The following is a 17,582-nucleotide window of genomic DNA, read 5'->3' on the forward strand; positions in this document are numbered from 1 at the left end:
TTCAGATACCACGCATAAAACTGAGTCCGAAGAAAAGTCCACATTAAATTTTAGACGCTTACCTTATATGGGTTTTTCTATGCCTTTAGGTGCACATTTAAACAAAGCTACAAAGGATAAGATAAGGAAAGGAAATTTTATTGACGTATTCAAGCTACTCCATAGGGAAATACAAGCGAAAGAAGGGGGTACCAACAAACATAGAAACATGGACTTCTGTTTTTCTCATTTTCGCTAGTGTATACTGCAAAAAATTTCCCGATAGGTCAGTGTCACTGTTCAAGTATTTGGACACGATTCTGAAGGCAGCAACAGAATTCGGGGCATATGCTTGGCTGCACTAGGATTAGGAGTTTAGAGCCAGGCTCGGTTTAATGCCGGAAAAACCGTGGAGGGGAGATCGACAAAAAGCTTTGGGTCCAATGGATGTACCCTCAGCGTCCCCACCATCCATGCACATAGCTAGTGGCTTAGCGGTTCCTTATCGGCCCTTTCAGAGCAGAACCCCCCTGGTGTGGGTGGGCAATTGGAACAGACCACGAACAATTGTCTCCGGAGCATGCTGGAATTTTAATAAAGGGTATTGTACAAAAAAAACCTGCAAATATAAACACGAATGCTCAAGGTGCGGGGGTAAACATGCAGTCATGAAATGTTTTGGGGAACAAGCAAATTGGGGAAGTAGTTTTCCAAACAGAGGAAGAGGCTTTGCGTTTCAGTCTGGAAACAAAGGGCTTCTACTCCAATCAAGGTAGGTATTTTATGTAAATGGTTCAAATTTTACCCCGATACACAAGAAGCAGCTTTGTTAGAATGGTGTTTTAAAGAAGGATTTAAATTGGGTTATCAAGGGCCCCGATGTTGCAGATTTGCGCAAAATCTAAAATTTGAAAATGCATTTCCACAGATAGTTAAGAAAAAACTACTGACAGAAGTACAGGAGGGAAGGATGGCTGGACTTTCGATTCTTGGCCTCTAGATAATCTCATTGTTTCACCTCTAGACATAGTCCCTAAGAAAACTGAAGGGGAATTTAGAATGATCCAGCACCTATCATGGCCTCAAGGTCATTCAGTCAATGATTTTATTGCGAGAGAGGATTCCATGGTACAATTTGCATCAATAGATTCGGCTTTAGCAATGATAAGGAACACAGGGGAGAATTCCGAGTTGGCCAAAAGTGATATTAAGTCAGCTTTCAGATTATTGCCAGTGCATCCCTCTGATTGTTCATTGCTTGGAATCTTTTTTGATGGAATGTTGTTTGTAGACAAATCTCTTCCCATGGGCTGTGCTATATCATGCAGATTGTTTGAATCTTTCAGCTCTTTTCTTCAGTGGTGTTTTTCTTTTCGTACAGGGCATACTGGAGTCTCACACTACCTTGGCGATTTTCTATTTATGGGTAAGGCCAGCTCCCAACAATGTGAAAAGGTGCTGCAAGATTTCAAAATATTTGCACAGGACATGGGTGTGCCTTTAGCAGAGGACAAAACAGAAGGCCCCAGTTGTTGCCTCACATATCTTGACATTGAAATAGATACCAATAGGATGCAGGCCAGGCTACCTCAGAAGAAAATAATAGAAATAACTAAGCTCTAGGAACATGCTCGTACAGTTGAGAAATTGACATTATTGGAAGCCAAATGTCATCTTAATTTTGCCTGTAAAGTAATACTGTCCATCGCCACCCCCCTTTTGTATCGCTTTGTTCGCCATAAGTTGGCAGGGTATGCTCAGACGTGAGTCCCTTGCTCACTTTGCCACTGGAGTCAAGCAAGCCTGGCTGAAGACGGCTGAAATGCCAGAAACCGGTCCTAGGAAGCTTGTTTCCGGTCCAGGGAAGGCATGGCTTGGCAGTTCGGGCTGAACTGTTCCCATGAGGCACAGGGTCAGACTGATTTGCATATGGCCATGTCTGAACTGGGGTGGCAAAGTGGGCTAAAGAACGGTGATGGATCAAACCCAGATCTGTTGACTGGGTGTGAGTGTTTGATTGGTTCTGACGCTCTGTCCATCGCCACCCCCTTTTGTATCGCTTTGTTCGCCGTAAGTTGGCAGGGTATGCTCAGACGTGAGTCCCTTGCTCACTTTGCCACTGGAGTCAAGCAAGCCTGGCTGAAGACGGCTGAAATGCCAGAAACCGGTCCTAGGAAGCTTGTTTCCGGTCCAGGGAAGGCATGGCTTGGCAGTTCGGGCTGGACTGTTCCCATGAGGCACAGGGTCAGACTGATTTGCATATGGCCATGTCTGAACTGGGGTGGCAAAGTGGGCTAAAGAACGGTGATGGATCAAACCCAGATCTGTTGACTGGGTGTGAGTGTTTGATTGGTTCTGACGCTCTGTCCATCGCCACCCCCTTTTGTATCGCTTTGTTCGCCATAAGTTGGCAGGGTATGCTCAGACGTGAGTCCCTTGCTCACTTTGCCACTGGAGTCAAGCAAGCCTGGCTGAAGACGGCTGAAATGCCAGAAACCGGTCCTAGGAAGCTTGTTTCCGGTCCAGGGAAGGCATGGCTTGGCAGTTCGGGCTGGACTGTTCCCATGAGGCACAGGGTCAGACTGATTTGCATATGGCCATGTCTGAACTGGGGTGGCAAAGTGGGCTAAAGAACGGTGATGGATCAAACCCAGATCTGTTGACTGGGTGTGAGTGTTTGATTGGTTCTGACGCTCTGTCCATCGCCACCCCCTTTTGTATCGCTTTGTTCGCCATAAGTTGGCAGGGTATGCTCAGACGTGAGTCCCTTGCTCACTTTGCCACTGGAGTCAAGCAAGCCTGGCTGAAGACGGCTGAAATGCCAGAAACCGGTCCTAGGAGGTTTGTTTCTGGTCCAGGGAAGGCATGGCTTGGCAGTTCGGGCTGGACTGTTCCCATGAGGCACAGGGTCAGACTGATTTGCATATGGCCATGTCTGAACTGGGGTGGCAAAGTTGGCTAAAGAACGGTGATGGATCAAACCCAGATCTGTTGACTGGGTGTGAGTGTTTGATTGGTTCTGACGCTCTGTCCATCGCCACCCCCTTTTGTATCGCTTTGTTCGCCATAAGTTGGCAGGGTATGCTCAGACGTGAGTCCCTTGCTCACTTTGCCACTGGAGTCAAGCAAGCCTGGCTGAAGACGGCTGAAATGCCAGAAACCGGTCCTAGGAAGCTTGTTTCCGGTCCAGGGAAGGCATGGCTTGGCAGTTCGGGCTGGACTGTTCCCATGAGGCACAGGGTCAGACTGATTTGCATATGGCCATGTCTGAACTTGGGTGGCAAAGTGGGCTAAAGAACGGTGATGGATCAAACCCAGATCTGTTGACTGGGTGTGAGTGTTTGATTGGTTCTGACGCTCTGGCCATCGCCACCCCCTTTTGTATCGCTGTGTAAAGTAATACGAGCAGGTAGGTCTTTTTGCAGGCGCCTGGGTTTTTCTATGTCGGGTATGAAGCTTCCACACCAAAGAATCAGGGTTACAGCGCAAATGCAAGCAGATTTTGAGGTTTGGTCCACATTTTTGTCCGATTTTAATGGTGTAATACTCTGGTCACTGGACGACGATTTCATTTGGCAGATGCAACTTTTTTCTGATGCTTCTGGTGCCAACTGTTTCGGCCTTTTTTGGGAAGGAAAGTGGTGCGCAGATAAATGGCCGGCTAGGTGGGCTGTTGAAAAGAAAAGTATAGCTTTCCTGGAATTTTTTCCATTGATAGTGGCTCCAGCTGTGTGGGGAACTAAACTGGCTAACAGAACAGTGCTAGTCAATGTAGACAACAAGACAGTAGTTGACTTAGTCAACGGTCAGAAGGGTAAAGACAAGCAGATGTTGAAGTTACTGCAATTTTTTATGCTAGGCTGTTTAAAGTTTAAGATTATATTCAAAGTTAAACATATTGCAGGAATAGCAAATAATATCGCGGATGTCCTATCTCGTTTTCAGTGGGAGAGATTCTGTGGTTTGGCGCCCGGAGCAGATATATGGAAGACTCAGATACCCAACGAGATATGGAATTTGGCATTATGAATACTCATCAACTCATCGAAAATTCATTAGCAAAAAGTACCAAACTGGCTTACAGAAGAGCTTGGCTGGAGTTCTTAGACTCAGGTGCAACGTAAAGATTTTACAATAGAGTTAGGTTACAACAGCACAGATAGGATGTAGTTAAGTTCATTATGCTTAATGTCAATAAGACCATTTCTTCCACTACAATAGCCGGTAATCTAGCTGGTATATCATTTTACGGGAAGTTTTTTTGGGGCTATGAGCCATTGACAGGGGAAATGGGCAGGAGAATTCTGCAAGGCTGGGCAAAGACTAAAAAGAGAGGGCTATACAAATGAGTGCCAATATCTCTAAAGCTGTTATATAAGATAATAATCAATCTTCATGAGATTTGTTTATCCGAATTTGAATTCCATTTGTTAAAATTGTGCATGATTTGGCTCTTTTTTGGCGCCTTCAGGGTATCTGAATTGTTGGGAACTGCCATTAATGATGACATGAAAACACAAAACATATCTTTGGTGCATTCAAATATAGACATTTTTCTGGAAAACTCAAAAACTGACCAAACAGGCAAAGGTTCAAAAGTATTTCTGCAGGCTATAGGCGGTCTTCTATGCCCTATACAAGCATGGTTAGATTTTCTGACAGTTGAAGGTGCAACTTCAATCTTTATTTTTAGGCATCGGGATGGATCTCATCTAAAAGCCTCACAATTGTTATCAATATTGCGGAAGTCATTAAGGAGAATTGGGAAGGATCCAACCAATTTTGGTTCACATTCATTCCACATTGGGGCAGCCTCAGAAGCAGCAAGATGGGGGTTTTCTGTTAACGATGTTAAAAAATTGGGGAGTTGGTCCTCAGATTGTTGTTTACGCTATATTAGGAAGTTGGACCAGGACAGTTAATATTGGGGATATTCATTGTTTTTCTCTTTACAGGTTTGGTGGCAGGTTTGGCAATGTCACAGCACCAAGTCTGGATTATTGGTCACTCATTCATCAAGTGGGCAGCCAAACAAGCGGAAAAACGGCATTTCGGGAAACATTTGGGTTTCTCTTCTGAAGAAGTGGTGTAATCTTGGTGGGGAATCAGCGGCATGAAATGGGGGCAACTCATGTCGTTAATAAGTGAGTTATCCGCTAAAAACAAACCAGAAGTGGTCATGTTACATCTGAGGGAAAATGATTTAGTGCAATTGTCTGGGTTGGGGCTCTTGATAGAGATGAAAACAGATTTGGAACTTTTTTCAAAGACTTGGCCTAACACACAACTCATACTGACCGCATTGATGCCTCGCAGAATCTGGGGAGGAGCGGACAGATTTACTGCCGTTGAACGAGCAAGAAGGAAAGTAAATCGAGAGCTGCAACGTTTTTGTTTCATTAACGGTATACATTGGTTGGCTCATGATGAGATTACCAAAGAAGATTACCAGTTTTTTAGGTATGATGGTGTGCATTTGTCTTTTTATATTTTAAACATAAAAGAAATGATTACTAAGATTTTGGATTTACACACATGGGTGTTGAATTTATGCTGTTGAAGCGACAGCGCTAATGTGGTTGTTTTTTCAGAGCATAACTGTTTTTTCAGATATTTTATTAACTAACATTATTTCCCTTCTCTTCTCCCTCCCCACCCCCATCCTCTCACTCATCCCACCCCTCCCTCCCCACACACACTTCGTTAGGTTAGTTTATGGTGGTAGTTTTCTGGATATATATTTATTGTTGCTTCATTATTAACTGTTTGGCGAAAGAATGATTTTCGTGCTTTCAGGTAGCACTGTTTTTCTATTTGAATAAAGTTTTCACCAGTCTGGCGACTGTGGTGCTTTCAAATTGTATTTATAATTGATGGCAAACGTCCTTTTCGGTTAAATTCCCGGTAAATGAGGAGAGGGGGACAGGAAAAACGCCTGAGTGAGGGTTTTTCCTGGTGGCAGAGTTGGAGGAGATCAAGACAGGCAGGAAGGGTTGGGGTCATTAGGAATAGCTTCGGACAGAGGGAAGCAAGGGAAAGAAGTTAGAGGCAAGAGGTAGGCAGGAGATGGAGATAGGGGTTTGGGGAGGAGGATTAGGCCGAACAAGGTTGGGTAATAGTTGCTACGGGGATATTACTTAGGGGCGGGAAGTGTTAGTTTGGAACATGTTTGTATTATGATCTGTATGCAAATATATATTGTATTGCCTACCTGTCCAATAATGCGGCCTTTTACCCCAAATGTGGGACTTGGACGTGCTTATTGCCCGATGGGGGCTCCTGGGGGTGGCACTCGCAGAGTGTACACCCCCAGGCAGCTTCGGGCACATAGTATGGCCCTAGGACAATTAGGCAATCATGATTGGCTGGCGCTTATCAGCGTGAGCCTCAGGCGTTAATATTCCATGTGGCGCACTTTTCCTGTCCACGGTGAGGTAGGAAAACAAATTTTGGCCCGCCCTCCCACCCTGCATTATAAATTTTTACTGCTTTAATTCATGTAAAGTTTTTCTCAATAAATGTTCTTTTTAGAGGTTGTCGCTTGGACAGGTGGCAGAGTTGGAGGAGATCAAGACAGGCAGGAAGGGTTGGGGGCATTAGGAATAGCTTTGGACAGAGGAAAGCAAGGGAGAGAAGTTGGAGGCAAGAGGTAGGCAGGAGATGGAGATAGGGGTTTGGGGAGGAGAATTAGGCCGAACAAGGTTGGGTAATAGTTGCTACGGGGATATTGCTTAGGGGCGGGGGGGTTAGTTTGGAACATGTTTGTATTATGATCTGTATGCAATTATATATTGTGTTACCTACTTGTCCAAAAAAGCTGCCTTTTACCCCAAATTTGGGACTTGGACGTGCTTATTGCCCGAAAAAACACCAGATCCGAATTTCTCTTACTGGGCAGAGAGGCCCATTATCATTCTGTATGTGATAATTAGGCCAACATACAGAATGATAATGGACCTGATAGTCTGTGCCAGATCGGGGAGGGGCTGCTGCAGGCCACAGATCACAGCAGGAGCATGAGCTGGCCCCTGCAGTGAGAGTTACAGGCTGCTTGCAGGGGGCACCTCACCTCAATGTCTAAAATTACAGGCAAAAGGCGTCCGTGGAAGAAACCCTTACAGACAACGGACAAGAGGCCCAAATTACGGGCAGTCCGTGAAATTTACGGATGGTTGGTCACCCTATTCCCCTCACCCCAGTGTCGGATTGGTAAGGCGGGCATTCGGGAAATGGCCAAAGGGCCGGTAGCAAAGTTCCAGCTGTGGGCTGCTTTTTTAGGCAGCCTGGGGGCTGTCTGTGATGTTAGGATGCCGCAAGTGGCCCAGTGGGTCCCAGAGTGACCATTCTAGAGGCAGATAGGCGGAGGTATCACTCCCTTTCTCTCGCTGGGACGGCCCATTAATGTATGCTGATTGAGCGGGGGCAGGGGGCAGGGGGCCGGAGCAGAAGTGGTCTCACTTGCATTCATGTGTGGCTCAGCAGTGTGAACTAATGTGTGCATTTTTTTTAATCGAAGCGAAGTTAATAAAACATGCCCACCACCCCCTTTCTTTTCACAAAACTTTGCTTGCAATCCGCAAACATGGGCCTCTTTTTTTTTTATCCCAATCCAACCCTGCCTCACCCATTCCTTAGTTACATTCCCCGCCGAATTTAGAATGATCCAGCACCTATCATGGCCCCAAGGTCATTCAGTCAATGATTTTATTGCGAGGGAGGAGACCATGGTACAATTTGCATCAATAGATTCGACTTTAGCAATGATAAGGAACACAGGGGAGAATTCAGAGTTCGCCAAATGTGATATTAAGGGCCTCATGTAGGTAGCCAAATACCGGTCGGTAACGGCCGATTTTCGGTAAATATGCCGTTACCGACCGGTATTCAGACAAGTGAGATGTAGGAGTCCAAAAACCACTTTTCGGTAAATATGAGGCGGTAAATACCGATTCATATTTACCGAATTCCAAAATACCGATTCAGATTTACCGAATACATAATTAACGAATCGGTAAATATGAAGTGGTAAACATGAAGTGGTAAAAATTAAAATGACATGTAGGAGCACTCGGTAATTAAGAAATCCCAGAAAATCGGTAAATAAGAGTCGGTAATTAACACGGATTGAAAGCAGGTGGTAACCATCAACAGTGCAGATAAGCAATCCCAAAATGCAACAGCGTGGACAACCTGGCCGCTATGTACGTCATTGCAAGGCGCCTACGTCTACAGGCAGCAGGACTGAGGGTTTGGCGACGGGAGGAACGCATACACAGACAGCGCATCACACTATTCCAGCTGACTGATGCAGAGATACATGAGAGGTACAGGCCACACCCCGAAACCATCATGGACTTAATCAGGGACCTGCACCCACTCCTGGACCAGCCAATAAGAAGGGCGCACGCCATACCCCCACATGTGCAGGTGCCCTGCAGCCCACATCTGTTGGCATCCGGCAGTTATCAGGTGGTGACAGCTGCGGTGGGTGGGGTATCCCAGAGTTGCCTGTCCCGTTCCTTCAGGAATTTCCTGGATGCCATGATGCAGAGAATGCACCACTACATCAGCTTCCACAACACACAGGCTGCACTGCAGAAAACAAAATCAGACATTTCTCACATGGCACAGTTCCCCCATTTCATTGGCTGCATTGATGGTACACACATCCCACTCTGTCCACCAGCTGACACAGAGCACATCTACAGGATCAGGAAGTCCACCCACTCCATCAATGTGCATACCGAATTGAATGATTTTGTGAATGGTCCAGTGGGTGGCAGAACCAAAAGGTGGGCGTATGCTATTTACAACGAAGTCTGCAAGTTGTCGCACAGTGAGGCGGCTTCCAGATTGAGAGATATTGACCAAGCAAACATGGAGAAGGCTTTAGCCGTTATAGATAATAGCTTAAGCACTCTCTCTTCTAGGATTCATACATGAGACAATAGGCACATGCAAGTACACGGCGCATGCAATGTACAAGCCCCGAATTTTGCGTGCGTCCTACGAGGTTTCCCAGTGCCTGTGATTACACCTTCTTACACTCTGCTTGCAAACGGTATTTATTTAATTTTGAATAATGAAGCTTGCTGCGGGATGTGAGTGGGAATCCCGTACATAACTGTCTCGCATAAAGTTGTCTGCTGCAATACTGTTCTTTTTCCACCCCCGCATGTGCGGCTGGATGTTTCCATCTGGCCTTCGATTCCAACCTTGAAAGCAGAGTTCAACAAGTTGAGCAGAATAGAGCGCTATTGTCCCACAAAGAGGTGCCTTTGACTTCCTCTCGTGAAACATTTGTCCTTCACGTTGCTAATACGCGCACTGAGGTACAGGCGCCTCTGAATACTGACCTCCCCCTGCATTTCGGCTCTTTGATCCAAACTATTTTCAATGCCTCGTCCACGACCGGCCTGGCTCACTTTTTTTAAACATGTGGCCTCGGGTCTCGTGACCTCTTTCCAAACTATTTTTTGGTGTAATTCCGGCATTTGTTCATTCACTTTTCTCGAGCATCTTTGGAGGTGTCCCGCTGCTTCTGGCGCTAGTGGCAGGTGTGCTGCTTTTCCTTTTCATACTCCGGAATGGCTGCTCCTTCTGTGCCACACGAGCACCTGTCCCGTCTGCATCTTCTTCGTGATAGGATGCTTGACTTCTATGGTACTTTGCCATTGGCGACTTTGAGCCTGGCTTATGGATTATCCTTCAGGTATTCCTACTTCACCTGCGTACAACCTGTATTTCACTGCCTGGATTGTCCCTTTGAATGGCCTCTGGATTTGTGCTTGACCAACATGGTGTCTCCGGTGCCGGATTTCGATCGACTGATGAGGCCCTTAGTGTCTCACGAGTTGTCCTGTTCTGGTGTCCGGATCATATGGTGTGGTGCGGCGCATGGTATCCTGGGTAATTGGGACATCTCCGCGGCAGCCTACGACTTCTTGTCTATGAGCTATTTGGAGGAACATTCCGGGTGCCCTCTGATTGTGCTAGAGGCTCCGTTGGTTGGAGAACACGTATGTTCCTTTTCTTTACTTAATTGGATGGCTGAGACTTTCAGTGGCCCTGCAAACGATTTTTTGTTGGAAGCCGTGGCCACATATGCTGCCTATACATTCATGGATTAACTGGATTGTCGTCCATTGCGCCTGTGCTACTGGACAGCACCCTGGCGCAACATTTATTTCTTTTATTTCTCTTTCTGATGGTCGGCTTGAGTTTTTTACTATACTTGCATTGTGTTTTTTGGAATTTTATGCTGCAATTAATTGGACTTTAGGACTTTGGCGCTGCATTGGTTACGCCTTGTTCTGCTCTGACGAAACTGAACTCTGCGTTCTCTCTTTTCTTGCCTATTACATATTGCTTCGCTCAAGGGGGCGTGTAGTGAGTTCTCCCTGAATACGTACATACATTGTTCAGTTAGCATAACCACGTTGAATGTTATGTAGCCATCTTTTTGTCTTTGCACACGACACTGCGTTTACATGTTCTTTCTTGAATAAACTGCTGACTCGAGACTTCCTTCAGACGAGTGCAATCTGTTGTTACCATCCCAAGCTCTGCGCAGCGACCTTGGTCTGTACATGCTGTGACACACAGTCTGGAATTTTACACAATGCATGTTTTCCACTCTAGGTTGTTCGACCCACTATTTAGCCATGACACACGCGCAGCTGCAAATACCTGAAAGTTGGTGCTTTTCATGTCACAGACATCATGTTTATTATTCAGACCGAAGACGAGCCTTCCTGCGAGAAGGCTCCTGTGATGTGATTTCACTAAGCTGATTTTTGAGGTATGGGGTCCCCTATTCAAGCCTAAGGGACCTTCTATTATAGCATAATTATGATATTAGCTACTTAGTGAAGGGAAGGTGGTAGTATCCTCGGTATTTTCCGATTCGGTATATACCACCTCGGTATTTACCGATTAGGTGAATACCACCTCGGTATTTACCGATTCGGTGAATTCCGATTCGTGATTACCGAATGTTACCGAATCGGTAACTGTTACCGAATTTTTACCTACATATAACTTACCGATTCTAATTTACCGATTCGGTACGGCTCGGTATTTAAGAAACGGTAAAATTTATTTACCTACATGAGGCCCTAAGTCAGCTTTCAGATTATTGCCAGTGCACCCCTCTGATTTTTCATTGCTTGGAATCTTTTTTGATGGAATTTTTTTGTCTTCCCATGGGCTGCGCTATATCATGCAGATTGTTTGAATCTATCAGCGCTTTTCTTCAGCGGTGTTTTTCTTTTCGTACAGGGCATACTGGAGTCACACACTACCTTGACAATTTTTTATTTATGGGTAAGGCCAGCTCCCAACAATGTGAAAATGCGCTGCAAGATTTCAAACTATTTGCACAGGTCATGGCTGTGCCTTTAGCAGAGGACAAAACAGAAGGCCCCAGTTGTTGCCTCACATATCTTGGCATTGAAATAGATGCAAATAGGATGCAGGCCAGGCTACCTCAGAAGAAAATAATAGAAATAACTAAGCTGTAGGAACATGCTCGTACAGTTGAGAAATTGACATTACTGGAAGCTCAATGTCATCTTAATTTTGCCTGTAAAGTAATACGAGCAGTTAGGTGTTTTTGCAGGCGCCTGGGTTTTTCTATGTCAGTTATGAAGCTTCCACACCATAGAATCAGGGTTAAAGCGCAAATGCGAGCAGATTTTGAGGCTTGGTCCACATTTTTGTCCGATTTTAATGGTGTAACACTCTGGTCACCGGACGACGATTTCATTTGGCACATGCAACTTTTTTCTGATGCTTCTGGTGCCAACGGTTTCGGCCTTTTTTGGGAAGGAAAGTGGTGCGCAGATAAATGGCCGGCTAGGTGGGCTGTTGAAAAGAAAAGTATAGCTTTCCTGGAAGTTTTTCCATTGATAGTGGCTCTAGCTGTGTGGGGAACTAAACTGGCTAACAGAACAGTGCTATTCAATGTAGACAACAAGACAGTAGTTGACTTAGTCAAAGGTCAGAAGGCTAAAGACAAGCAGATTGTGGAAGTTACTGCAAATTTTTATGCTAGGCTGTTTAAAGTTTAACATTATATTCAAAGTTAAACATATTGCAGGTATAGCAAATAATATCGCGGATGCCCTATCTCGTTTTCAGAGGGAGAGATTCTGTGGTTTGGCGCCCGGAGCAGCTATACGGAAGACTCAGATACCCAGCGAGATATGGAATTTGGCGATATGAATACTCATCAACTCATTGAAAATTCATTAGCAAAAAGTACCAAACTGGCTTACAGAAGAGCTTGGCTGGAGTTCTTAGACTCAGGTGCAACGTATAGATTTTACAATAGAGTTGGGTTACAACAGCGCAGAGAGGATGTAGTTAAGTTCATTATGCTTAATGTCAATAAGACCATTTCTTCCACTACAATAGCTGGTAAGCTAGCTGGTATATCATTTTACGGGAAGTTCTTTTGGCTAGCTGGTATATCATTTTACGGGAAGTTCTTTTGGCTAGCTGGTATATCATTTTACTGGAAGTTCTTTTGGGGCTATGAGCCATCGGCAGGGGAAATGGGCAGGAGAATTCTGCAAGGCTGGGCAAAGACTAAAAAGAGAGGGCTATACAAAAGAGAGCCAATATCTCTAAAGCTGTTATATAAGATAATAATCAATCTTCATGAGATTTGTTTCTCCGAATTTGAATTCCATTTGTTAAAATTGTGCATGATTTGGCTCTTTTTTGGTGCCTTCAGGGTATCTGAATTGTTGGGAACTGCTATTAATGATGACATGAAAACACAAAACATATCTTTGGTGCATTCAAATATAGAAATTTTTCTGGAACACTCAAAAACTGACCAAACAGGCAAAGGTTCAAAAGTAGTTCTGCAGGCTATAGGCGGTCTTCTATGCCCTATACAAGCATGGTTAGACAGTTGGAGGTGCAACTTTAATCTTTATTTTTAGGCATCGGAATGGATCTCAACTAAAAGCCTCACAATTGTTATCAATATTGCGGAAGTCATTAAGGAGAATTGGAAAGGATCCAACCAATTTTGGTTCACATTCATTCCGCATTGGGGCAGCCTCAGAAGCAGCAAGATGGGGGTTTTCTGTTAACGATGTTAAAAAATTGGGGCGTTGGTCCTCAGATTGTTGTTTATGCTATATTAGGAAGTTGGACCAGGACAGTTAATATTGGGGATATTCATTGTTTTTCTCTTTTCAGGTTTGGTGGCAGGTTTGGCAATGTCACAGCACCAAGTCTGGATTATTGGTCACTCATTCATCAAGTGGGCAGCCAAACAAGCGGAAAAACTGCATTTCGGGAAAAATTTGGGTTTCTCTTCTGAAGAAGTGGTGTAATCTTGGTGGGGAATCAGCGGCATGAAATGGGGGCAACTCATGCCGTTAATGAGTGAGTTATCCGCTAAAAACAAACCAGAAGTGATCATGTTACATCTGGGGGAAAATGATTTAGTGCAATTGTCTGGGTTGGGGCTCTTGATAGAGATGAAAACAGATTTGGAACTTTTTTCAAAGTCTTGGCCTAACACACAACTCATACTGACCGCATTGATGCCTCGCAGAATCTGGGGAGGGGCGGACAGATTTACTGCCGTTGAACGAGCGAGAAGGAAAGTAAATCGAGAGCTTCAACGTTTTTGTTTCATTAACGGTATACATTGGTTGGCTCATGATGAGATTACCAAAGAAGATTACCAGTTTTTTAGGCATGATGGTGTGCATTTGTCTTTTTATATTTTAAACATAAAAGAAATGATTTCTAAGATTTTGGATTTACACACATGGTGTTGAATTTATGCTGTTGAAGCGACAGCGCTAATGTGGAAGTTTTTTCAGAGCATAACTGTTTTTTCAAATATTTTATTAACTAACATTATTTCCCTTCTCTCCTCCCTCCCCACCCCCCTCCTCTCACTCATCCCACCCCTCCCTCCCCACACACACTTCGTTAGGTTAGTTTATGGTGGTAGTTTTCTGGATATATATTTATTGTTGCTTCATTATTAACTGTTTGGCGACAGAATGATTTTCGTGCTTTCAGGTAGCGCTGTTTTTCTATTTGAATAAAGTTTTCACCAGTTTGGCGACTGTGGTGCTTTCAAATTTTATTTATAATTGATGGCAAACGTCCTTTTCTTTTAAATTCCCGGTAAATGAGGGGAGACAGGAAAAACGCCTGAGTGAGGGTTTTTCCTGGTGGCAGAGTTGGAGGAGATCAAGACAGGCAGGAAGGGTTGGGGTCATTAGGAATAGCTTCGGACAGAGGGAAGCAAGGAAGAGAAGTTGGAGGCAAGAGGTAGGCAGGAGATGGAGATAGGGGTTTGGGGAGGAGGATTAGGCCGAACAAGGTTCGGTAATAGTTGCTACAGGGATATTTCTTAGGGGCGGGGGGTGTTAGTTAGAACATGTTTGTATTATGATCTGTATGCAAATATATCTTGTATTGCCTTCCTGTCCAATAAAGTGGCCTTTTACCCCAAATTTGGGACTTGGACGTGCTCATTGCCCGATGGCGGCTCTTGGGGGTGGCACTCGCAGAGTGTACACCCCCGGGCAGCTTCGGGCACATTGGATGGCCCTAGGACAGTTAGGCAATCGTGATTGGCTGGGGCTTATCAGTGCGAGCCTCGGGCGTTAACATTCCATGTGGCGCACTTTTTCTGTCCACGGTGAGGTAGGAAAACGAATTTTGGCCCGCCCTCCCACCCTGGCATTATAAATTTTTACTGCTTTAATGCATGTAAAAATTTTCTCAATAAATGTTATTTTTGGAGGTTGTCGCTTGGACAGGTGGCAGAGTTGACTGAGATCAATACAGGCAGGAAGGGTTGGGGGCATTAGGAATAGCTTTGGACAGAGGGAAGCAAGGGAGAGAAGTTGGAGGCAAGAGGTAGGCAGGAGATGGAGATAGGGGTTTGGGGAGGAGGATTGGGCCGAACAAGGTTGGGTAATAGTTGCTACGGGGATATTGCTTTGGGGCGGGAGGGTGTTAGTTTGGAACATGTTTGTATTATGATCTGTATGCAATTATATATTGTATTGCCTACTTGTCCAATAAAGCGGCCTTTTACCCCAAATTTGGGACTTGGACGTGCTTATTGCCCGAAAAAACACCAGATCCAAATTTCTGTCACTGGGCAGAGGCGCCCATTATCATTCTGTATGTGATAATTAGGCCAACATACAGAATGATAATGGACCTGATAGTCTGTGCCAGGTCGGGGAGGGGCTGCTGCAGGCCACAGATCACAGCAGGACCATGAGCTGGCCCCTGCAGTGAGAGATACAGGCTGCTTGCAGGGGGCAGCTCACCTCAATGTCTAAAATTACAGGCAAAAGGCATCCGTGGAAGAAACCCTTACGGACAAGAGGCCCAAAGTACGGGCAGTCCGTGAAATTTACGGACGGTTGGTCACCCTATTCCCCTCACCCCAGTGTTGGATTGGTAAGGCGGGCATTCGAGAAATGGCCAAAGGGCCGGTAGCAAAGTTCCAGCTGTGGGCTGCTTTTTTGGGCAGCCTGGGGGCTGTCTGTAATGTTAGGATGCCGCAAGTGGCCCAGTGGGTCCCAGAGTGACCATTCTAGAGGCGGACACTCCCTTTCTCTCGCTGGGACAGCCCATTAATGTATGCTGATTGAGTGGGGCTGGGGCCTGAGCAGAAGTGGTCTCACTTGCATTCATGTGTGGCTCAGCAGTGTGAACTAACCTGTGCATTTTTTTTTTATCGAAGCGAAGTTAATAAAACATGCCCACCACCCCCTTTCTTTTCACAAAACTTTGCTTGCAATCCGCATACATGGGCCTCTTTTTTTTTTATCCCAATCCAACCCTGCCTCACCCGTTCCTTAGTTACATTCCCCGTCGACCGCCCTTCCCTCTCTGTAACGTCCCAATGCATAGAACATCTGCCTCGGTTTGCTTTCACTACACGCCGTCACCCGCTAAGTCTCACTGGCACCACCCCCACCCCCCCAACTCGCTCTCTGACCCTTGGTCGTTATCCATTCAACTCCGCTCTTACCGCCTGCACATTCCAAAAGGCCGGTGAAAAGCTTACATATACATAAAAGGCATTTCATATTTATAGTTTTATATCTACAAAGTTACTAACAATACAGATTAAATACAATATTCGGTAGGTGCTCGCCCGTGTGTAATCTTCCTTTTCTGTCATGCAGTGGTGCAATTGCAGTGCTAAAGGGGCACTTTACATGTGCACAAAATCCATCTTTCCTCTTTCTTTTACATCACTACTGGTACCACCCCTGCTTTCCACTGGTTCCTCTCCATCCCCTTTCCTTCCTAGCTCTTTACAAAGGCCAAACAATCACTGCAAACAAAACAGAAGTGTAATTTGCACCGCCTATAGGTCTAACTTTCACTAATGTGAGACCGATTGCATTAAAAATGCTTGTTATAACTATAATGAAAAGAGGGGGGTAAAAATGCAATCACGTTCCAAGGAAAACACAGCGGTACTGCGCAAATGCGCAATGACTGCCGCTAAGCGAACCCGTACCGGAAGTGAAACCCTCAGGCATCTCTGGTTTTTATAAACTAAGGTATTTGCATTCTGGGACCTGTAGTTTTGCACGTAGTTCAGGCTCAAAATCCCAGCATTTAAAAGGCTGCTTGCTAGCAACCAGACTAGCTGTGGTCGCAGATACCTGGGGCCCCCTGGCTGCTATAAAACTGTCCCCTCCCGTCACCAGGGATTCAGCACCCCGAGCTAGCGGCGATCGCTGAAAGTTAACAGGCGTGGCGAATGTACCCGGAAGTGCTTTTTAGGGAGATGGAAAATTAAGTTCTCGTTCAAAATTCTGATTTGCCGCAGCACAGAGTGCATTGATAATAAATGTCACATTTTGAGAGAATGCCATGTGTGGACTACAATTAGTAATTAGTGCAGGGTCAAATAAACCACCCAGCGAGCCGATCGTCAGCGGAATGTCACATTTAAATCGGACTGCATTCCCCCCTCCTCCACCCTGCCCTTACCTCTGAGGGGTTGCCTTCCGTCTGCCGCCCATCGCGGTGCTGAGCAGAGGGGGTTCCAAGCCCACCTCTCTCCTTGGTGCTGCCAGAAGCCTTGTTGAACGCGCCTTCATTTCTTTGCCACATATAACTCATCCGATAGGACATTTTTGACTGAGAAATGAAAGTGAAACTATTCTAAACACACGTCTTTTAGCCGACATCACTGCCCTCTAGCGGCCGCCGTTTGTATTATTTATTTTGCAGTTTATTATTACACACAGGCACAGTTTATTTGATTTGTAATTTATCTGATCAGACAAATAGCTTTAAGAAACTGTAGTGAGAGGAAGTATGTCGATCTTCTCTACGAGCTTTTGGTTGAGCAATGAGCAGGACATGTTTGCTTACACTGGAAAAGAATGCTTGCTTTACCCTTTTTTGCTTTGTCCGAAAGCTTAGAGAATGCCTGGTTTTGTTATGGGGACAAAGATATAGGCCTCATTGTTCATTGGGTAAAATTGTTTCCGATGCTATAACTGAGGTTGTTTGTTGTGAGAAGTTAACAGCAAAGACTGTAGGCCTCGCGTTCCTTGAGAAAAAAGTCATTAAAG

The 17,582-nt window shown here is 45.1% G+C and overlaps 1 protein-coding gene across 2 annotated transcripts in view; it reads right to left on the reverse strand.

Annotated features, from left to right (window-relative positions):
* LOC146822033 (uncharacterized) overlaps positions 1-17,164 on the reverse strand; it is a 274,413-nt gene extending 257,249 nt beyond the window's left edge. For both annotated transcript variants that reach the window (XM_085613144.1, XM_085613143.1), the window contains exon 1: positions 16,993-17,164. In XM_085613144.1, the coding sequence (XP_085469270.1) occupies positions 16,993-17,136 (144 nt within the window). In that variant the 5' untranslated portion in view covers positions 17,137-17,164. The remainder of the gene's footprint in view (positions 1-16,992) is intronic.
* Positions 17,165-17,582: the final 418 nt, after the last annotated feature.

The sequence above is a fragment of the Triturus cristatus genome, chromosome 6 (assembly GCF_964204655.1).
Source record: "Triturus cristatus chromosome 6, aTriCri1.1, whole genome shotgun sequence".
Lineage (NCBI taxonomy): Eukaryota > Metazoa > Chordata > Amphibia > Caudata > Salamandridae > Triturus > Triturus cristatus.